General features: G+C 45.1%; 1 protein-coding gene across 2 annotated transcripts in view; it reads left to right on the forward strand.

Annotated features, from left to right (window-relative positions):
• Positions 1 to 9,144: 9,144 nt before the first annotated feature.
• The window catches only part of CCPG1 (cell cycle progression 1), a 64,457-nt gene continuing 50,250 nt past the window's right edge, over positions 9,145 to 23,351 (forward strand). For both annotated transcript variants that reach the window (XM_073587020.1, XM_073587021.1), the window contains exons 1-2: positions 9,145 to 9,295; positions 22,715 to 22,779. In XM_073587020.1, coding sequence (XP_073443121.1) covers positions 22,720 to 22,779 — 60 coding nt within the window. In that variant the 5' untranslated portion in view covers positions 9,145 to 9,295; positions 22,715 to 22,719. The remainder of the gene's footprint in view (positions 9,296 to 22,714; positions 22,780 to 23,351) is intronic.

Genomic DNA, 23,351 nt, shown 5'->3' on the forward strand with positions numbered 1-23,351 from the left:
CAAGAGCTGCTGGCTATGTGTGTGATCTGGACTTGGGAACTGTTAATGTGTGATTGGAGTTTTTCCAAGAGAGAGCGGTGGGACTGTGGACAGTTCGAGGTGTGGAGGCGGGGCTGAGGTGGAGCCTGGGCGGAGTCTCAAGGGGGCCCCGAAAATTTTGCCAGTATGGGGCCCCGAAATTATTAGTGGCAGTCCTGGTTGTAGACAGGATGCAGCTTGTTGAAGTCCTGTATACAAGGACTGGATAGAGCAGCACAGCAGTGGTGCAGAACTGGCAGGGCATCAACACATCATATCCATTAACCCCTTAAGCCCCAAGGGTGGTTTGCACGTTCATGAAAGGGCCAATTTTTACAATTCTGACCACTGTCCCTTTATGAGGTAATAACTCTGAAATGCTTCCATGGATCCCACTGATTCTGACACCGTTTTCTCGTGACATATTGTACTTCAAGTTAGTGGTAAAATTTAATTCAAATAACTTGCGTATATTTGTGAAAAAAATGGATATTTGGTGAAAATGTTGAAAATTTTGCAATTTTCCAACTTTGAATTTTTATGCCCTTAAATCACAGAGATACGGCACACAAAAAACTTGATCAGTAACATTTCCCACATGTTTACTTTACATCAGCACAATTTTGGAACCAAAATTTTTTTTTGTTAGGAAGTTATAAGGGTTAAAAACTGACCAGCGATTTCTCATTTTTGCAACACCATTTTATTTTTACGGACCACATCACATTTGAAGCCACTTTGAGGGGTCTATATGATAGAAAATACCCATAAGTGACACCATTCTAAAAACTGCACCCCTTAAGGTGCTCAAAACCACATTCAATAAGTTTATTAACCCTTTAGGTGCGTCACAGGAATTTTTTGAATATTTAAAAAAAAAAAAATGAACATTTAACTTTTAATCACAAAAAAAATAATTCAGGTTCAATTTTATTTATTTTACCAAGGGTAACAGGAGAAATTGGACTGCAAAATTTATTGTGCAATTTGTCCTGAGTACGCTGATACCTGATATGTGGGGGGGAACCACTGTTTCGGCGCATGGCTGAGCTCAGAAGGGAAGGAGTGCCGTTTGACTTTGTCAATGCAAAATTGGCTGGAATTCAGATCGGACACCATGTCGCGATTGCAAAACCCCTGATGTACCAAAACAGTGGAAACCCCCCACAAATGACACCATTTTGGAAACTAGACCCCCCAAGGAACTTATCTAGAGGTGTGGTGAGAACTTTGAACCCCCAAGGGCTTCACAAAAGTTTATAACGTGCAGCCGTACAATTAAAAAATCATATTTTTTCCACAAAAGTGATCTTTTCACCCTCAATTCTTATTTTTCCAAGGGTAACAGGACCCTAAAAGTTATTGTGCAATTTGTCCTGAGTACGCTGATACCCCACATGTGGGGGTAAACCACTATTTGGGCGCATGGCAGAGCTCGGAAGGGAAGCAGCGCCATTTGACGTTTTTGGCTGGAATTCAGATCGGACACCATGTCGCGTTTGGAGAGCCCCTGATGTACCAAAATAGTGGAAACCCCCCACAAATGACACCATTTTGGAAACTAGACCCCCCAAGGAACTTATCTAGATGTGTGGTGAGCACTTTGACCCCTCCAGTGCTTCACAGACGTTTATTACTCCCGGGCGTGAAAATAAAATCGTATTTTTTCCACAAACATGATCTTTTAGTCACCAATTTTTTTATTTTCCCAAGGGTACCAGGAGAAATCGGACCCCAAAAGTTGTTGTCTAATTTGTCATGAGTACACTGATACCCCATATGTGGGAGAAAACTACTGTATGGGCACACGTCGGGTCTCGGAAGGGAAGTAGTGACGTTTTGGAATGCAGACTTTGATGGAATGGTCTGCGGGTGTCATGTTGCTTTTGGAGAGCCCCTGATGTACCTAAACAGTGGAAACCCCCCACAAGTGACCCCATTTTGGAAACTAGACCCCCTAAGGAACTTATCTAGTTGTGTGGTGAGCACTTTGAACCCCCAAGTGCTTCACAGAAGTTTATAACGCCCGGGCATAAAAATAAAAAAAATCATTTTGTTCCACAAAAATTATATTTTTGCCCCCAATTTTTTATTTTCCTAAGGGTAACAGGAGAAATTGGAACCCAAAAGTTGTTTTGTAATTTGTCCTGAGTACGCTGATACTCCATATGTGGGGGTAAAACACTGTTTGGGCGCATGGCAGAGCTTGGAAGGGAAGGACCATCATTTGACTTTTTCAACTCAGAATTGGCTGGAATTGAGATCAGACGCCATGTTGCATTTGGGGAGCACCTGATGTGCCCAAACAGTGGAAACCACCAAATTCTAACTCCAACCCTAACCTCAGCCCTAACCCTAGCCTTAACCCTAATGGGAAAATGGAAATAAATATTTTCTTTTAATTTTATTATTTTTCCCTAACTAAGGGGGTGATAACGGGGGGTTTGATTTACTATTTATGGCGTGTTTTTATATTTGGCAGCTGTCACACGCTAAAAGACGCTTTTTATTGTAAAAATCACCACATTTTGAGAGCTATAATTTTTGCATATTTTGATCCACCGAGTCATGTGAGGTCTTATTTTTTGCGGGACGAGTTGACGTTTTTATTGGTACCATTTTCGGGCACGTGACATTTTTTGATCGCTTTTTATTCCGATTTTTGGGACGCAGAATGAACAAAAACCAGCGTTTCATGAATTTCTTTTGGGGGGGTGCGTTTACACCGTTCCGCGTGCGATAAAATAGATAAAGCGGATTTATTCTTCGGGTCAGTACGGTTACAGCGATACCTCATTTAGGTCTTTTTTTATGTTTTGTCGGTTTTATGCAATGAAAACTATTTTATATAAAAAATAATTATTTTTGCATCGCTTTATTCTGCGAGCTATAACTTTATTTTTTCGCTGATGATGCTGTGTGGCGGCTCGTTTTTTGCGGGACAAGATGACGTTTTCAGCGGTACCATGGATATTTATATGCGTCTTTTTGATCGCACGTTATTGCACTTTTTGTTCGGCGGTATGATAATAAATAATTATTTTTTGCTTCGTTTTTTATTTTTATTATTTAAGGGGTTCGCTAAAGGGGTTAACTAATGGGACAGTTTTATAGGGCAGGTCGTTACGGACGCGGAGATACCAAATATGTGTACTTTTTTTCTAATTTATTTGGGGATTTTTTAAAAATTATTTTAACTTTTTTTTTTTTTTTTAAACTTTATTACATTGTCCCAGGTGGGACATCACTGTCCTGTGACAGATCGCTGATCTGTCACATCACAGATCACTGTGACAGATCAACGATCTGTCACAGGCAGTGCAGCAGGCTTCCTCGTGCCTGCGCTTTGCAGGCATGAGGAAGCCAGCTCCCTGCAGGCCCCCGAAGGTCCCCGTCGCCATCTTGGATTCGGGGGCCTGCAGGGAAGGAGCCCCCCCGCAGCAGCGCTGCACATTGCGCTGCCGTGGGGGGCTCAGGGAAGCACGGAGGGAGCCCCCTCCCTGTCGATGCTTCCCTTTAACCCCCGGTACACCGCGATCGTGTTTGATCGCGGTGTGCAAGAGGTTAACGTGTCGGGGGCGGTCCGTGACCGCCCCTGACACATTGTGTCGGGTGTCAGCTGTGATAATCAGCTGACACCCGGTCGCGATCAGCGGCGCTCACCACGTGGGCGCCGCTGATCGCTATGACGTATTATCCCGTCCCTGGGAATTAAGTCCCAGGGCACATGGACGGGATAGTACGTCATATGGGATTAAGGGGTTAAAAAGAACCTGTAAGCAGGATTGTACGCAGTAACCTACAGACAGTGTTAGGTCGGTGCTGTTATACTGATTACAATGATACCTTTGTTGATGAAATCCGTCTTATGGTTGTTGTGTAATCTTTAGCTTCATTTTTGAGTTAATGATCTGCTCGTGCTCCGGGGCCGCTGCCGATAGGTCACTGATCCCTCAGTAACCTGATCCCTAATTTACATAATATCTATGTATACGTAAAAAAAACCAAAACGCTTCTGCAGGCGGTGGCAGCCATGACACCTGCTCTGCAGCAAAATTTGTGTGCCAATAATACATTTTATTCAGGTTATTCAGCTAGAGGGGAAAAAAAAACAATTTGAAAATGGCGCCCACCGCGACTACGTAATAGCTGCTATTGGTGTCTAGAGCTGCTACTGCGTAGGTTCGGCGCGCCATCTTGGAGGAGGAATTTTTTTTTCCTTCTCCATTAAGAGGGCGCCGAGTGGTTCTCAGCCTGGACGGTCGCATCTTGGCACAGTCTAGGTTGAAAACTGTTAATCCCCCAGACATGGATTACAGCGCGGTACAGAACGACAGACAGGCGAGGGATATTGTTTTTTATTTTTGTTTTATGACAAGAGACTAGGGATTCAGTGGTGTTAGGTGAGTATAACTATGTTTGTTATTTTAAAATAAAAAAGTAAAAGTGTTTTGTTTTATTTTAAATAAAACACTTTACTCTGGCTGTGTCTTTATTTACCATCATAACCATAAGATTAGTAATGGATAGGTGTCTTATAGATGCTTCTCCATTACTAACCCGTGGGCTTGATGTCACCGGACAATACAAAGGTGACATCAACCCCACAAAAAGAACCCCACTTGCCACCGCTACAGGGCAAGTGAGAAGAGCCAGGCAAAGCGCCAGAATTGGAGCATCTAATAGATGCACCTTTTGTTGGCCCCTTACCAGATTGAGAATACCACCCCCCCAAGCTGTCTGCTTTAGCTTGGCTGGTTGTTAAAAATGGGGTGACCTCACACCATTTTTTTAAATTATTTAAATTTATTCAAAAATACGGCGTGGGGACCCCTCTATTCTTGATAACAGACTTGATGAAGCTGACAGTTTTGCCTGGCTGGTTATCAAAAATACAGGGGAAGCCACCCTGTTTTTTTTTTTAATTATTTATTTATAGCACAGGCTGATGAATACTCCTATCCAGACACCAGTGACTGGAGGTAAACTTTATGCCTCCGATCACAGATGCGTGCACACGCTGTCTTTTGACAGCGTGGTAAAACCGCGGCTGTCTGACTGGCGGTGATGATTTTCCCGACGATCAGAAGCGGCATTTGCCATGCTGTTTTGCATATGACAGAAAGACAAACACCCGGTGTTCAGGGGGGCCGAACTCGAACAGTAACACAGACGTCCTGGTGAAGTCCATGTTCGGTGTCCATACCCGAACAGTATGTGTTCGGTATGGATGCTGAACTTTACTGTTCGGGTTCTCCCATCTGTAATCCTTATGATAGCTAATTCAATGAAAATCATTAAGTGTTGTGCACATGATCAGTAATTTTTCTTTGTATTTGAAGTGCGTTGTTTTTCTGCAGCAGATTTTTAGCATTTTTCACCAGTTGACTGCAATTGAGTCAGTCAAATCTGCTGCAAAAATGCAGGTATAAAAATATTTGAAGATTTGCTGAATTTTTGCTTGCATTTTTATAGACTTCCTATGGCGTTTCCTATGCTGTTACCTGTTTGACAGTGCAAGAAACACCAGCGGGTTCTGATCGGCGGTAACGTTACCACCAGTCAGAGTGCTGCAGGGTCACGCTGTCAGATGTTAGCATGACCCCGCAGCTGTGACTAGTTTAAAAAGCTTACCACAGGTCAGCAGGTGTCGGCTGATGAGAGGCTACTACTCCCATCAGGCTAAGTCTGCTGTCACTGATAACAGAGATAGCAGGCACCACTGATGGGAGAAGTAGTCTCTTGTCAGCCAGCGCCTGTGCTCACAATTAAAAAAATTAAAATAATTACATACAGATTCAAATAAAAAAAAACACATTATACTCACCTAACACCAAATCCCCAATGTCCATGTCTTTCCTGTCTGCCGTAGTCCATGTAATTCATATTGTCCAACGGCGATCTCACTTGAAGAAGAGTCACATTGGGGGATGTGACTGCTGTAACCAGCTGCCAGCTACACACTGACAGGAGCGTCATCTCTCCCGCATTGTATATCACTTAGCAGCTGTGAGAGAGGTCACATGAGTTCAGCTGATGAGCTCTGGTGAACTCATGGCATCACTGCTGCGTGAGAACTTTCTTATGCGCCGGTGGTGCCATAAGGGAGATCACCGGGGCTCATCAGCCGATGAACTCCGATGAACTTTCTCACCATAGCTCAGCACTATACACTGCAGAAGCGATTACCTCTTGTGTCAGTGTGTAGCCTGCTGTCCTTGAGAGCTGTCATGACTGCTCTAAGTCATCAGGATCGTCGTTGAACATTATGGATTATTAACTTCTCGGTGGACAGGTGAGGAATATTGTTGTTTATTATTTTAATTCTGTTACAGAAGACCATAGCTTCTGTGGACTGGCCAATGACGTGAGTATTGTTTAATTTAGATCAATAAAGGAGTCTGTCATTACTTAAAATAAAGGACTTTATTCTGCGTGTTTTTTTTTTAATAATATCACTATGGGGTTAATAATGGGAGCATCTTATCCTCTCCATCACTAACCTCTGGGCTTGATGTCACCTGACAATACAAAGGCACCCCTCTTGTCACCGCACCAGGACAAGTGGGAAGAGCAAGGCTAATTGATGCGCCATTTCTGGGGCAGCTGAGAGGTGATGTTTTTAGTCTGGGAGGGAGCCAATATCCATGTCCCCTTGGTCACACAAGCACCATGCACAGATCACACAAGCACCATATACACAAAAGTACAGCACACATGAAACAAGTGTAGGGTACACAAGTTCAGAATATATACAGAAGAAACAGATTTAAAACATGACAGTCATTGTTACTTATCACCAACATGTATCCTGCACATAGAGTAGTGAGTATCAAATGCTAAAATCTTCCCCCCACTGCTGCTAAGCTATGCCTCCAGGTAAACGATTTTCAAGAAGTTGTGCCACACACGGGTCACTGTGCAGCTGCTGAGCCTGGACACTCCCTACTGCTCACAGGCACAGAGCAGTCTGCAGAGTCTCTGGTATTAAAGGGCCCTGTCACCAGGTTTGGCCGATACAATATGTGGCCGCTGCCTTTCAGGGCTTATCTATAGCATTCTATAATGCTGTAGATAAGCCCCCCCATCCAACTTGCAAGATAAGAAAAATAAGTTTTATTATACTCACCGGGGGGCTCCCATGCAGTCCGGTCCGGTGGGTGTCGCAGGTTCGGCGCCTCCCATCTTCTTGCAATGCCGCCCTCCTGTTGCTTCATCGCTCCCCGGCATCGCGCTCCTGCCCTGTTGTGGGCAGAGCAAAGTACTGCAGTGTGCAGACGCGGGGAAAGGTCAGAGAGGCCCAGCGCCTGCACATTGTAGTACTTTCCTCTACCCTCAACAGGGCAAATCAGTAGGCCTGCGCAGGAGAGCGATGCTGGGGAACGATGAAGCAAGCAGGAGGGCGGCATCGCAAGAAGATTGGAGGCGCCGGACCTGCGACACTTATCGGACCGGACCGCCCCCCCCCCCCGGTGAGTATAATAAAAATTATTTTTCTTATCTTTCAGGTTGGATCGGGGGCTTATCTACAGCATTATAAAATGCTGTAGATAAGCCCTGAAAGGCAGCAGCCACATCTTATAGCGGCCAAACCAGGTGACAGGTTCCGTTGAAAAAGACTACACACAGCATGAGAAGAGGAGCCGGAGAGTGAAGCAGCCACAGCTCAGTCCTCACAGGGCTTCCGGCTATCCGCTGTGCTGACAGCAGGAGCGGTCAGGGACTGAAGATGTCTCTCTCAGCAATGGCCCACCATGATTTCATGGTTATCCTGCCAGGCCAGTCTGACCCTGCCTATGAGCCACACAGGCAGGATGTTTTCCAGCAGCCTATAACCTGTATGTCCATATTAACGTTTAGATAGGTCAAATGTGGTGACAGATTCCCTTTAAGGGCATAAAAATGTAAAGTTTGAAAATTGCAATTTTTTTTTATTTTTTCATACATAAACGCAAGTCATATCGACCAAAATGTACCACTACCATGAAGTACAATAACTCCCAAAAACAAGATCTCAGAATCAGCGGGATCCGTTGAAGCGTTCCAGTTATAACCTCATAAAGTGACAGTGGTCCGCGTGGCCTGGTTACTAAGGTCAAAATTAGCTGTTACTAAGGAGATAATAGCCTGACATGAAAAAAACTTGTCAGGAGTTTAAAAAAAAAAAAAAAATACATTAACAAAAAAATCTCTGATTGATATACAATAGGCAACTTTCTGATACATTCCTTTTTAAAAATCGCTTAGAATAACTTTTTTTTCATAGTTTGCATATCATTAACATGTCTACCCATCCTGTCACTTCCAGAATTCCACAGCTTTTCCAATGTTAGAGGACGTCCCCTACTTTACCACTGATGACCGATCCTTGTCTGACACCGGTCTCCCCCGCCGATCTGCTGTACTTGGTGCGCCATCCTCCGATAGTGGCCGCGGCTGGGTACTGCACATCCGCCATACCACCATTAGTGGACGGAGCAGCTCCGCATTTGAGCGAGTATTCACGGCTGCCGACACGGAGACCAGCTGACCATCGGCGATGACGGGTGTCGGACCGACTGATCGGACATTGGTGACCTATCCTACATCCATGATAAAGCAGTGGGCTATTCATGTGTATATAGATTATGTAGCTTGGGCTCGATTCACACCATTGGAGCCTCCCTGGACAGTTCGGTCAGATTTGCAGGGAAGTGTCCCCCATTGAAGTGAACAGGCCAGAAGCTCTTTCCTGCACCGCCGATAGAGGGCGCATTTCTTTATGAGATAGCCAATATTGTGCTGGACGTAGCTCATACGCTAGAAACCTGCTGTACCAGAAATGAGCGGCCCCCTGACCTTACCTCCGCAGCGCACAAGCCAGGAATCCCCCCGTGTGACCCCTCCAGACCTCCGCACTGCTGCCCTCACTCGCCTCTAGCGCGCTGTGCAATGTGCGTGCACTCCGGTCGCTATGGTAACAATGCCGGCCCGGCGTCCCCACCTCTAGGCCTGGCCTCTTTGTTGACAACTTGGTCTTGCCCGCTATGCCTTCTGGGAAATGTAGTTTATTACACGTCTTTTCGGTCATTGAACGTCCTACCAGTAAACTACAACTCCCGCCATCCCACACTCGCATTCCCCGCCCCTGCCCTTCCAGCTGCCTCTGGTCCTCTCCCAGCGCAGATATTTTGCAGAGACGTCACTGGAAGTGACAGTAACCGAGCAGCGGGCGGAGGAGTGCGGTCCATGTAAACACCACGCGTGGGGGTCCCTGGGGCCTGTCGCCGCCACAGCGGTAAATGACCATGTGTTTGTGTCGGGGGTCCTCAGGGGTCGCCGGTGACATCGGCTTTGAGTCCTCACTCCTTAGTGTCCTCGGCACACTGATGCAACATTAAGGTGACGTCCATGAAGCGCCTGACTGGCTGCATGTGCGAGACAACAATAGTGCGCTCTCTCCGTAGGGCCGGCGGCTCCATATGCTGCGACACCGCACAGAACAAATCCCACTGCCATAAGCCGCAGCTTCGCGACATCGTCACGTGACATGGCTTGCCGGTCGTTATTGTTGTCTCTTTCCATATTGTTTCCGAAGTGTCAGCTATGTGAAGTTTTAGACATCTAAACACTTCACAGCGACCAATCAGGATGCAGCTCTCATGTGCGTACAGCGGGTTGAGCTCTGAAATGTAGACTCTGATTGGTTCATGTTACATTTCCCTGTCCCGCCTTTTCTGTGAGGAGAAAGGTGCAGTCTGTGGCAGCAGGGCCCCTTAACCCCTTCATGACCGGAGCTTTTTTCGGGTTTGCGTTTTCACTTTTCGCTCCCCTTCTTCCCAGAGCCATAACTTTTTCATTTTTCCGTTAATATGGCCGTGTGAGGGCTCGTTTTTTGCGGGACGAGTTGTACTTTTGCACGATACCATTAGTTATGTCGTGTACTAGAAAGCGGGGAAATAAAAGTGCAGTCCCACACTTGTTTTTTAACTTTTAATATTAATAATGAATTTTATTTTTATAGTGCCGACATATTCCACAAGCACTTTTTTACTAGGTTCACTAAATGCTAAAACTGACCTGCCATTATGTTTCTCCAGGTCATTAAGTAAGGAAAAACAAATCCAAACTTTGTAAAAAAAAAAATGCGCCATTTTCCGCTACCCGCAGCGTCTCCATTTTTCGTGATCTGGGGTTAGGTGAGGGCTTAATTTTTTTTGCACACTGAGCTGACATCTTTAATGCAGATGCGATCTTTTGATCGCCCATTATTGGCAATGTCGTGGTGACCATAAAAAGAAATTCTGGTGTTTTGACTTTTTTTCCTACTACGCCGTTTAACAATCAAGTTAATCCTTTTATTGTTAATTGATCGGGCGATTCTGAACGTGGTGATACCAAATATGTGCATGTTTGGTTTTATTTATAATTTATTTTGAATGGGGCGAAAGGGGGGGTAATTTGAACTTTTATATATTTTGTCATATTTTTAAAAAAACTTTTTTTTTTTTTTTTTTAACTTATGGCATGCATCAATGGTCTCCATGGGACATAGAGGCGATGGTCATATCTCCTCTATGTAGTAGAATTAAGGCCCCGTCTCTCATAGCAAGATCGCTGAAACGTCACAGATTTTGTGACGCGACAGCAACCTCGACAGCGATCTCGCTACGTGTGACACATAACGGCGACCGGGCCTCCGCTGCGATGTCGCTGATCGTGCTCGAATGTCCTGGGCCATTTTATGTTATCGCTGGTGTCCCGCTGGCCAGCGCGCATCGCTGTGTTTGACGCCAACAAGCGACCTTGTTGGCGACGCAGAACTCGGGGACGCAGGCGGGAGTCGTCAGAATAGCTGCTGTGTGACAAGGTACCAACGACCGCTGAGGTCGTTATACGGATTGCCGGATCGTTGCTGCGTCATTGAGTAGATCTGTCTGTGTGACCGCTTACTAGCGACCATGTAGCGACGCACCAGCAATCCTTACCAGGTCGGATCGCTGATGCGCTGCGTAGTGTAAGGCTGAGTTCACACGTGGCGTTTTTTTCGCGTTTCCGCGGCTGTTTTAACCGCGCGATTTTGCCGCGAAAACGCGAAAAATAAGCATCCCATGCATTCCTATGGGATTCTGCAATGCTGTGCTAATGCTGCGGTTTTTACCGCGGCGGAATCGCTTCGCGGTAAAAACCGCAGCATGCTCATTAATTTGCGGAATCGCGGCGATCCCGCACCCATAGGAATGCATTGTTCCGCTTACTTCCCGCATGTGGCTGTGCACAACATGCGGAAAGTAAGCAGAACAATTGCGGATGGTACCCACGGTCCGGAGGAGAGGAGACTGTCCTCCGGGCTTTGGGTACCATACCCCTGTAAAAAATAGAATTTAAAAATAAAAAATATTGTTATTCTCACCCTCCGACGTCCCGCGCAGTCTTTCCGCTTCTCTTCACGCTCCCGTTCCCAGTAGTCCTTTGCGAAAATGCCCGCGATGGTGTCCGTTCTCGCGGGATCGCGAAGTCTCGCGGTCATTCGCGCGACGTCATCGCGAATTACCGCGAGACGTCGCGATCCCGCGAGAACTGACGTCATCGCGGGCATTTTCGCAAAGGATTACTGGGAACGGATGCGCGGGACGTCGGAGGGTAAGAATAACACTATTTTTAATTTTTTTTACATTTTATCTTTTACTACTGATGCTGCGTAGGCGGCCTCAGTAGTAAAAAGTTGGTCACACTCGTCAAACACTATGTTTGACGAGTGTGACCAAGCTAAATACGCTTGCAAAATGCTAGTTTTTCCGCGGGAAAATCGCTGGAATTTAAAATGCGATTTTCCCGTGGACTGGAATTCCGGAATTCTCGCGGTAATTTCCGCGAGAGTTCCGGTACGTGTGCACTTAGCCTAACGGTACCTTTACTCACTTGCTATGAGCGCCGTCCACCGGGTAGCGCTCACAGCAAGCTGGCAATGACAACCATAGAGGTCTCCAGGAGACCTCTGGTTGTCATGCCTATGAATCGGTGACTTGCGATCATGTGACAGGGGTCACCTGTGCGCGGAATTCCAGCATGATTGCCGGAAGCACGAGTTAAATGCCGCTGTCAGCGTTTGATGGCGGCATTTATCGGGTTAATAGCCGCAGGTGGATCGCGATTCCACCCACGGCTATTGCGGGCACAGAAAATATGTAAAATAAACAATGAAACACATGACTAAAATGCCTTGGGGAAAGAACCCAACACAAACCACAAAAAGCATGAGTCCCATCCACAGGCGCCTGCACAGAACCTTTGGGCTATGTTTACATTAGACCTTTTTTCAGCTTTTTTAAATGCAAATTTTCATCTGTGGTTCACAGTACCAGCAAAGTCTATGAAACTTCAGAAATCTCATGCTCGCAGCTTATTTTTTTCCCCTCAGTATTTTGTGCAAAACCTTGGTTTTTGCAGAATTCAGCATATCCCTTCGTTAAGTGTTTGTCACCCACTGAAAGCAATGAGTAGTGCAAAAGCCGCTGAAAAAGACGCAGGTATCAGGTTTTGCGTTTTTGGTGCCAAAACCTGATGAAGTTGAATCAGATTAATTTTTTTGTACACTAAACTTTATCAGCATGAACAAGACAAATGTACCATGAAAAAACATACCAAAAACGCAACTAAAACTAAGCAAAACCTGCTTTTTTTTACAGCAAGTTTCTTGCTGCCAAGAGAGCTATGTTATGCCTGTGTGAAAAAACGCATCAAAAATGCAACGTGTGAACATAGCCTTATCCTCTTAAATATATGCAGGTGATGTCATCATTTTTATTTTAACCCATTTCCTACCCTGTAGTTGCCAGTCTCGGCTCTGCTGACTTGTCTTCACCAAATCCGGTCAGCTGTCTCTAAATCAGACCATCCAGATGTGAACGGTGGTAGGTAGGAATTGGTAAACGGGGGCCACACTTTCCGATAGGGAGCTTTGTGTAGTGGCCGACCCCATGAGGAGTAGCGGAAGATTTCAGCTGTGAAGCCTGAGGATTTCTGAATGCAGCTCTAGACAGTAATCCGGTGTATAAAGTATAATCCGTACATCTGTACTATAGCAATATGCAGTAGTATATTTAGTACTTTCTATCATTGAGCTGTAAATATTGTGTTCAGAGGTTAAATAAAGGAGCATATGTGTTAAAAACCTGTTAGTGCACATTGCTTGGGCTTGTTCTGCTTTCTAAAAACCAGTATGTCAGCACCCATGGTTTCCCCCTCTAGTAAAATCATTTGAAACACTTTGAAGTCTTTATTTGGTGACCACATGATTGACACCTCCCCAATTTGGGGCGATAGTTTAGCGCCTATATACCTGTCTGTAGAGGTCTGCGGGGATGCATCAGCCCTAATGCCTCAATAACAAGCCGCATTCCCAGGGATTACTGGCACACAGGTCTGACCCTGCAGACAGTGTTTCTTAGGAGACTTGGACCTCCATACACAAAGGTTTGGTTATATTGTTTATTCTCATCATGAGATAGAATCAGGTGAGTGCTTCTGCAATTGGTCCCTGGCGCAGGAATGCCCTCTGGGCAGCTCTTAACACTGAAGTGCCCTCACCCCTTCCCGTGATCTCCTGTGTGATACCTGTAGTGTTTAGTTGGGAGAATGCTATAGCCATCACAGAGGGGGATGTTTTCGGGATCACTAGTGCTTCACTCGAGTGCATTTACGCTACATGATGCTTAGTGTTATGGCAGTTTCACACGTCCAGATAATTCCGGTACCGGAGCTGTCCGTGTGCATACGTATGCCGTCCGTGTGCTATCCGTATGTCCGTGTTTTTGAAAAATTATTTTCAATGTTAACCCTTTGACTTTTAAAAACGCACACGGACAGCATCTGTGTGCGGTACGTGTTTACACGGACACATTGACTTGTATGGGTCCGTGTGAGCCGTGCTGTTGCACAAAAACGGACATGTCAACGTGTTTTGCACACGGACACACGGTCTGTGAAAACACGCTAACATCTGCATAGACACATTCATTCAAATGTGTCTACGTGTGTCAGTGTCTCCGGTACGTGAGAAAGCTGTCACTACACGAAGCGGAGACACTGACGTGTGAAACTGCCCTTAGGCTGTGTGCACACGCTGCGGATTATGTGCGGATTCATCCGCGCGGATTTTGTAAAATCCGCAGGTGAAACCGCAGGTCAAAAGACCTGCGGATTGCTCTGCGGTTTTGCCCTGCGGTTTTTCATCTCCTCAATGGAAGAGATGGCAAACCGCAGGAGAATCCGCAGAAAGAATTGACATGTCAATTCTTTCTGCGGATTGAAAACCGCAGATAATCCGCGCGGAAAATTCCGCACCGTCTGCACTGTGGTTTTTGATTCCCATAGGGAATCATGGTACTGTACACCGCAGCAAAAACTGCTGCGGGTCCGCAGCGGCCAAAACCGCTGCGGAACCGCAGCAAAATCCGCAGCGTGTGCACACAGCCTAAAACGGCTGCCAAACCAAAGCATCATTTAACCTGAAGAACAAACATTTTGCTTGTTTGTCGGGTGATTGGCAGCCTGCTTAGACTGCACAATTATTGTGAAACAAGTGTTCCTAGAGACACTCATTCACAATAATCATGTAGTGTGTAAGGAAATCTGTCAGCAGGTTTTTGCTATAGAATCTGAGATCTGCCTGATTCCAGTGATGTATCACTTACTGGGATGCTTGATGCATTTTTGATAGAATCCCTGTCTTCTCTGCTGTAGATGTAGCAGTGGTCAGAATGCAGAGCTGTGATAACCCTAACCCCCGACCACACCACTGATTGGCATCTTCCTCTGTACATAGTCAGAAAGCTGCTAATCAGTGATGGGGCAGGGTTAGTCAGATTAGCTGGACTGGCTTGCATGTGACACCTAGTCCAGCAATTATAATCTCCTGTTAATAAAACGCTGATTGTATTGAAATTACAACAAGCTGCTGAGTAAAGGTACTGTCACACTTATTATTATTATTATTATTTATTATTTATTTATTATAGCGCCATTTATGCCATGGCGCTTTACAAGTGAGGAGGGGTATACATAATACATACAAGTACAGTAATCTTAAACAATACAAGTCACAACTGGTACAGGATGACAGAGGACCCTGCCCGCGAGGGCTCACAATCTACAACGGGATGGGTGAGGATACAGTAGGCGAGGGTAGAGCTGGTCGTACAGCGGTTTGGTGGATCGGTGGTTACTGCAAGTTGTAGGCTTGTCGGAAGAGGTAGGTCTTCAAGTTCTTTTTGAAGGTTTCCATGGTAGGCGAGAGTCTGATATGTTGTGTTATTTCCAGAGTAGAGGGGATGCGCTGGAGATATCTTGTATGCAATTGTGGGAAGAGGAGATAAGAGGGAAGTACAGAAGGAGATCTTGTGAGGATCGGAGGTTTCGCGCAGGTAAGTACCGGGAGACTAGGTCACAGATGTGTACGGAGGACTCAGGTTGTGGATGGCTTTGTATGTCATGGTTAGGGTTTTGAACTGGAGTCTTTGGGTAATGGGGAGTCAGTGCAGGGATTGACAGAGGGGAGAGGCCGGGGAATAGCGGGGAGACAGGTGGATTAGTCGGGCAGCAGAGTTAAGAATAGATTGGAGGGGTGCGAGAGTGTTAGAGGGGAGGCCACAGAGCTGGAGGCTGCAGTAGTCAAGGTGGGAGATGATTAGGGCATGGACTAGGGTTTTTGCAGATTCTTGGTTGACGAAAGTACGGATGCGTGAAATATTTTTGAGTTGAAGTCGGCAGGAAGCGGAAAGGGCTTGAATATGTGGTTTGAAGGAGAGATCAGTGTCAAGGATAACCCCAAGGCAGCGAGCTTGTGGGACTGGAGAGAGTGGGCAGCCGTTTACTTTAATGGATAGTTCTGTTGGGGGGTCACATGAGATTGGCGAAAGATGATTAATTCTGTTTTGTCCATATTAAGTTTTAGAAATCTAGCAGAGAAGAAGGATGAAATATCAGACAGACATTGAGGGATTCTGTTTAGTAGGGAGGTGATATCTGGTCCAGAGATGTAGATCTGTATGTCATCAGCATAGAGATGATACTGAAAGCCATGAGATTCTATGAGCTGTCCGAGGCCGAAGGTGTAAACGGAGAAGAGCAGGGGCCCTAGGACTGAACCTTGCGGGACTCCGACGGATAGGGGGCGCGGTGTGGAGGTGGTGTGCGAATGGGAGACGCTGAATGTCCGGTCTGCTAGGTATGACACAATCCAAGATAGGGCCAAGTCTGTGATACCAAGAGATGAGAGGGTCTGTAGTAATAGGGAATGGTCCACTGTGTCAAAGGCAGAGGACAGGTCCAGAAGGAGGAGGACAGAGTAGTGTCGTCACTGTGTCAAAGGCAGAGTAGTGTCGCTTGGCCTTGGCGGCTAGTAGGTCATTGGTGACCTTAGTTAGGGCAGTTTCAGTGGAGTGGTGTGGCCGGAAGCCGGATTGCAAGTGGTCAAGGAGGGAGCAAGAAGAGAGGTGGGAGGATAGTTCAAGATGGACGTGTTGTTCCAGTAGTTTTGAGGCATTGGGGAGACGTGATATAGGGCGATAGCTAGATACAGAGGATGGGTCAAGAGAGGGCTTTTTGAGGATAGGTATGATTGAGGCACGTTTAAATTTTGAGGGGAAAACACCAGTTGTTAGTGATAGGTTGAAGAGATGGGTTAGGGTTGGGATGAAGACTGTGGTGAGGTTTAGAATGAAGTGGGATGGGAATGGGTCAAGTGCACAGGTAGTGAGATGTGATCTTGAGAGTAGAGTGGAGAGTCGATCTTCTGTAATGGTGGAGAAGTTGGTTTTGGGGGAGGAGGGCAGGGCACTGGGGGTTGTTGACCAAAACTGTCTCTGATGTCATCAATCTCCTTGAAAAATGAGGCAAAGTCTTCCGCTGAGATGAGTGGAGAGGGAGGAGGGGCTGGATGAGAGAATTGAAGGTGTTGAATAACTGTTTAGGGTTGCGAGACAGGCAGGATATGAGAAGTAGGTTTGTTTTGCTGCAGCAAGTGTGGCCTTGAAAGTAGTGAGGGACTGTTTGAATGTGATGAAGTCCTCATTGGAGTGGGATTTTTTCCATCTCCGCTCAGCAGCCCTGGAAGCCTGCCTCAGTTCTTTGGTCAGACTGGTGTGCCAGGGCTGTCTATTGATTTTGCGAGTTTTGGTATGTTTGAGAGGGGCAACTGATTCCAAAGCTACAGCTATTGTGGTGTTATATAGAGCGGCAGCGGCATCCGCATTGTGTAGGGAACTTATGACTGTAAGAGGGAGGAGGGATTCAGACAGTGAGTGTAGATCGAGGTGTTGAAGATTTCTGCGAGGGTGTGCGAGTTTTTGAGGTGGGGATTGTGGACCTGAGGAGGAGAGGGAAGAGAATGTAAGTAGGTTGTGGTCAGAGAGAGGAAGAGGTGAGTTAGAGAGGCTAGATAGGGAGCAGAGGCGGGTGAAGATGAGGTCTAGTGTGTGGCCATCTTTGTGAGTGGCTGCAGAAGACCATTGAGTGAAGCCGAAGGAGGAAGTGAGAGATAGAAGTTTAGTGGCAGCTGAGAGGGAAGTGTCAATGGGGATGTTGAAGTCGCCCAAAATGATAGTGGGGATATCAGTGGAAAGGAAATGGAGTAGTCAGGTGGTGAAGTGGTCAAAGAAGGTGGTGGCTGACCCTTAGCGATGTACCAGCGATCCCGACCAGCGATATGACGTGGTCAGGGTCGCTGGTACATCGCTAAGTGGTCGCTAGTGAGCTGCCACACAGGCAGATCTCACCAGCGACATAGCAGGGGTCGGGGGTCGCTACTTACCTGTCAGACGAGGCGATCCTGACGTCCTGCCGCCCGCGTCCACGCGTTGCTCGTCGTCACAGCAGGAAGCCCAGCAGGAAGCTGACGACGAGAAGCGGCCCATGACGCTCTCGCCCGATCAGCGATAACCAGCGGGGGAGCTGTCGGAGGTTAGTATCAGACATAGCGATATCGCTATAACGTCACAAAAACCAATGACGTTATAGCGATATTGCTAGCGATATCGCTAAGTGTGACAGGCCCTTAAGTGACATCCTTGGAATCAGAATCTCTGCCCTTACATTATGCTTTTCTCAGATTAACAAGTTGAATGGCAAAAACCTGCTGACAAATTCCCTTTATATGAGAACTTAAAATGTCAATTACACAGTGATGTTAATAATAAAAGCGTAAAGATAGGTTTAATTGTGCTGGGTTTCAAGTCACTTACCTAGCACTTAGAAGTTTTGCAGGTTCCTTGCAGACTGACTCCTTTTTTGTTGTAAGGTTTGTAAATTTGATTTCCTGCAGAAGGGTGAAGGCTGATCACTTGTGGAGACCCCCAACCTATAGCTAGTCTAACAGGCCAGGCAATACTCCTTTAAAATGTTATGCAAATTCTCTCTCTTCCAGATCAAAATTCTAGTGCCATCAATTGGAGTTAGCTACCCTATTAGGCAGTGTCAAATATGAGGTTTAGGCCGGGGTCACACTTGCGAGCGCAATTCGAGAATCTCGCGCAAGTCTCTCTCCTCAATACCTGGCACTGCCGCCGGCACTCGGGACTGGAGTGTGCGGCTGCATAGAAATACATGCAGCTGCTCACTCTGGTATTGAGTGCCGGTGGCAGTGCCAGGTATTGAGGCGAGTTTCTCGCATTGCACTCGCAAGTGTGACCCCGGCCTTACTGTGTGACTGAGGATGTTAGGGAAACCAGAGTCTATCCCAAAATATAAAGCTAACGATCTGCAGACATGCTTCAGAGTTCTTGCCCATTAGCACTGCAGAGCAGGGCACCGATTGGCTGGGAGACCTATGATGGAGATCTTGGGAGGTGGGTGCGATGACCGCTAATAAGTGGCACGGAGGTGTTCCTTTAGAATAGGTAATTTGGATACCTCTTTCACAGATTGTTTCTCCTGTAAGGGCAAGCTCCCCCTATAAGTATGTGGTTGTTTTTTTCTTCTGTGTATTTTCTTAGTATCATATCACATTTTCAGCAACATGTATGGGATTTAGAAAAATCTCATGCCCACTGTGATTTTTTTTTTTTTTTTTTGTATGTGTGCTGTGTAATGATTTTAAATCAATATTTTCTGTAAATAGGCATTTTATTTGCAGATTTCCCCCATGGGAAAGTCCACATATATTAAAAAAATGCATATTCATATTTATTGAGTTTATGCAAAAAAAAAAAAACAACCATATAAAGTTTTTTTCCAAGCTAAGCAGGTCATTAAGCAGTGAATTTCAAAAATAAAAGTAGTTATTTCTAAAACATGACATACTGAAAAAAGACAATCGATATAATGCACTAAAATGCAGGTAAAAAACCCCACAAGTAACCTTAGTTAGCTAATTGTTAAAAATGCGGCATCGTGGGAACCTGGCATAAGGCTTCATTCACACTTCAGTCCGTTTTTTTCATATACATAAAAAAAGCAAACTGAGTTTCATCAGTATTTTTGCACTGAGGAGAAAAAGAATAGTTTCTCCACCTTCTCTTACTTATCCTCCTTCTCTTATCCTATCAGTCAGTGAAAAATGGACAGCACTGACGGCGTCCAAATGCTGTCAGATAGTTTCACTGACCCATAGACTTGCATTGCTGATTTTGATCTGACACTCAGATCAGTATTGGAGAAGTCTTTGCAATTTTGCATGAACCACTAGGTCCGAGGAAAAAATCTGACGTGAACAGCCCCATAGATGAACATAGGAAAAAGTGCCATCTGTTATAAAAAGGATAGCGCTAGTATGTGAAATATCAGTGTGTGAGTGAGCCCTAAGACCCCTACAGCAGCTGGCGGTCCCCACAAGGAGACAAGCACCCCTTAACCCCAAGAGATCCACCTACACCATGCTGGTAGAGAGAAGTAAGCACATAACCTCTTGTGGTTAGACTTCCTGTTAGACATTTACATACTCTCCAATAGTTTCACTTCCTTGTAAAGCAGTGAAGTAGACAGCTTCTAGATTAGTAGATGAGTGTACACACTAAATATATGGAAACATCCTTTTTTTCCCCCCATACATTGATTTTGATGACAGAGCATTCTGCATGTGTGAGTTGTCCAATGCTAAACAAGGATTGGCCCCACTGATTTGTTTTACTCTGCTCGTGGATCTGTGGCTTGTGAAACTTGGTTATCTAAGGCTTTTATTGAATTTCTGCCATAGATTCTCTTTCACACTTTTTTTTTTTTGTTTCATGCTCACAATCCATTGTACAAACATAACCTTCTAGTGGATTTCTACCTAAGACATAATAAACCCACCATTGTATGCAACCCCCCTTCTCATGTACAGCACCATGGAATTAATGGCGCTATATAAATAAATAATAATGAGGACTTTATACCTGAGGCATGTATGTAAAGGGGCTTTCATGCGGATGAAATCCATACTTTGGTGGTAGAAATCTGTTTTGCAGTTTTTGTGAAGTCCAGTGCTCAAATGGAATACAATGTTGCACCCCAAAGTGTTTGCGGCTCATTGGCATTCAGTTTCAGAGCTGGATATCTGGCCTTCCTCCTTATTAGCAGTCTGCTGCCCGCCTCTTGTGCCTGATTGGCAGGTCACTATTGCTTCACTAGCCTGCTTTCCCTTTCCAGATGTCTCTCCAGTGGCATCGGTGCCCGGGGCAGTGCATGTGCAGTAAGGTTCTCATCACACCGCAAGACAAGTGTATCGGGATTTGCGCTTTCAGCTCATTTGCATGTGATTTCAACCCTGGATTTCTCAGAAACTGCAAAATGGATATCTGCAATCAAGATTTAGCATACATGCCTTTAGTTTGAGGTATAAAATTAGAAGGACATGGCAACACTTCCCGTTGTACAGGAAAATTGCCAACATCCTGAAGCAAACGTAAACAATATTAACAAATTGTTGGCTAGAGTCATAAGTTCGGGTTTAATAAAGCACCACTCCACTGTTTGTTTTATATTGCAGTGCTGGAGTGGTGTTACTAATCTAGTTCCCTGCCTGTAGTCGTATACTCACCAACCGCTGTTATCAGCCGGTTGTCATCTGCCGGATGGCTCCAGTGTGTGCCGGATGATCCGTGAATCACAACTCAATGTAAGTCTTTGAGAGGCAAAATGGAGCTCTCATACACTTACATTGAGTGATGGCGACCATTACTTCTGACTTCTGGTCAGTCAAAAGTTGCCATCACACGATGGCGTTGTGGGACCAGATCGTTTCCGGGAAGAGCTGAAGACTGGCTGGTAAGTATAATTATAGGGTCAGGCAACTTGGATGAGTTTCACCACTCCAGTGCAGAAATGAAGAAGAATGCTGGGGTGGTGCTTTAGGGGGTTTTCTTGCAAAATCTGCATTAAGGTATGTTCACAATGATTTTTTTATTTTTTTTATGTAGAAACACTAAAGACCACAAGGGTTTTAAACACCATCAGTTTTGATTGGAAAGTTTCTGCTCCAAAAACTCACTATGAACTTACTCTACAATGCTAAAAAAACAAATCCCATACTGTGAAAGAGTTTTGACATGATATACATAGATTCTCTGTACACTGTGGGATGTCACATTTCTAATCCCTCAATATTTTTTAAATTTTTTTTTTTTTTTTCCCATATTTAAAGGGATGCACCCAGTTCTTCTGAAAGGTGGGGACTCTGCCCTGACAGTAATGTGGTTTCAAGCAATGATCTTCTGCTTTTCGCCTACTCTACAGGAAGCTGTATTACGTGTTGTGTTTTGGTGTTCTGTCACTGCTAGATTGCATAGTTATCTTATTGATCTGAATCAGGGAGGAGTGAGAGCAGTTCTAAAGAACTTGTTGGGTCCCTCAAGCCTCCCAAACTACCACCATAGCACTCTAGAGTTCTCTCTGCATTCCAATAATGTCCTTGTTGTCCCAGGCAAACCTTTATATTTGTGCCAAACCAAACTTTACATTACCAATCACTGTATGCTAATGACCCAGGACTAGTTGGGTGGGACATCGCTTCCTCCAAACTAGTGGACCTAATGACCTGTAAATATGCCCATCCCTAAGCGTTATTAACCTCCCTTAATGCTGTAGTCATTTTAGTACTGCTGTACACGTTGCTGAATGTGTGCAATGTCCTCTCTGAGCATGTGCCAAAGACAGGTTAATAAGTGCACTGCACATGCCCAGAAAGCTGTAGTGTTTAAAATGCCGTCCCAAACATTAGCATACAAATCCTTATTGCCAGCGAACCCTTGCTCATAGATCTTTGTTTTATTTCAGGTTGTAGGTTAGAATATGACATCAGTTTATGATCTGTGGGGGTCCGACTTCTGGGACCCCTACCAATCCTGTTAACGAAAAGCCTGCAGCACTGTATCCCCTTTTTTTAATTTTTTGCTGCAGCTGGCCCCCTTCACTAAAAGGGTTGCTCTCACCTGAGCAAGTTGTCCACAGTGATAAGCTGCTGATTGCTGAGGTTCACACCTATGGATAACCCATGAGCATGACTTTGTAATATCCTTTTTGGATGATTGCTGTATTCATTGGATAGCAGGAGATGGCTGAGCGCTGGTTTCAGCTATCTCTGACAGTCACAGGCCAATATACAGTATAACGAATGGAGAATTTCAGAGCCCCAACCTATTTAGGGAATACCCCCTAAACCTTGCACAGGGTGCTTCTAGTCTCACAGTTAAGATGAATCACTGAATTGGAATTGTTAATTACGTTTTCTGTATATTTTTAGCAAAAATGTCTGGAAACTCAAGTGATAGTGAATCATCGTGTGGATGGACTATTATCAACCATGAGGTAAATGATTATCCTCTATGCTGTCTTTACTGTTAACCTTCTCAACCTGTGACTTGAACATAGTCGATTCCAGTGTTTCCCAAACTCCAGACCTTTCGGCCCCCAACAGTTCATGTTTCCAGGATTTCCTTCAGGGCTGTGGAGTCGGTAAGCCAAACCTGCGACTCCGACTCCAACTCCTCAATTTCCCTTACACCGACTCCGACTCCCACACATATTGCTTATATTTAAGTGAAAAATTTATTGTAGTACAATGTGAACCTCAGACATTTAATCATTTTTATGATCCAATAATCAAGATATTTAGATAGAACAGAATATATATTGGTGTACTACCCGGTTTTCATTCTTTTTGGTACAGATACGATATGGATAGACAGATATGGATAAATGGATAGAGCAGATTTCTAATCTGCTTTTGCTATTGAAAACATTATCTATGAGCTCAAAAACCTTTCAGGTGATGCAGTTTTTTAAAAAGATGATCAGCTTTTGCAGCTGAAAAACGTATCCTCAAAAAACACAGGAAAAACGCTGTGTGTGAATGTAGCCTTAGATCAGGAATATAACAG

The sequence above is a fragment of the Dendrobates tinctorius genome, unplaced genomic scaffold (genome assembly GCF_039654945.1).
Source record: "Dendrobates tinctorius isolate UK_male_01 unplaced genomic scaffold, ASM3965494v1 ptg000097l, whole genome shotgun sequence".
Taxonomy (NCBI): Eukaryota; Metazoa; Chordata; class Amphibia; order Anura; family Dendrobatidae; genus Dendrobates; species Dendrobates tinctorius.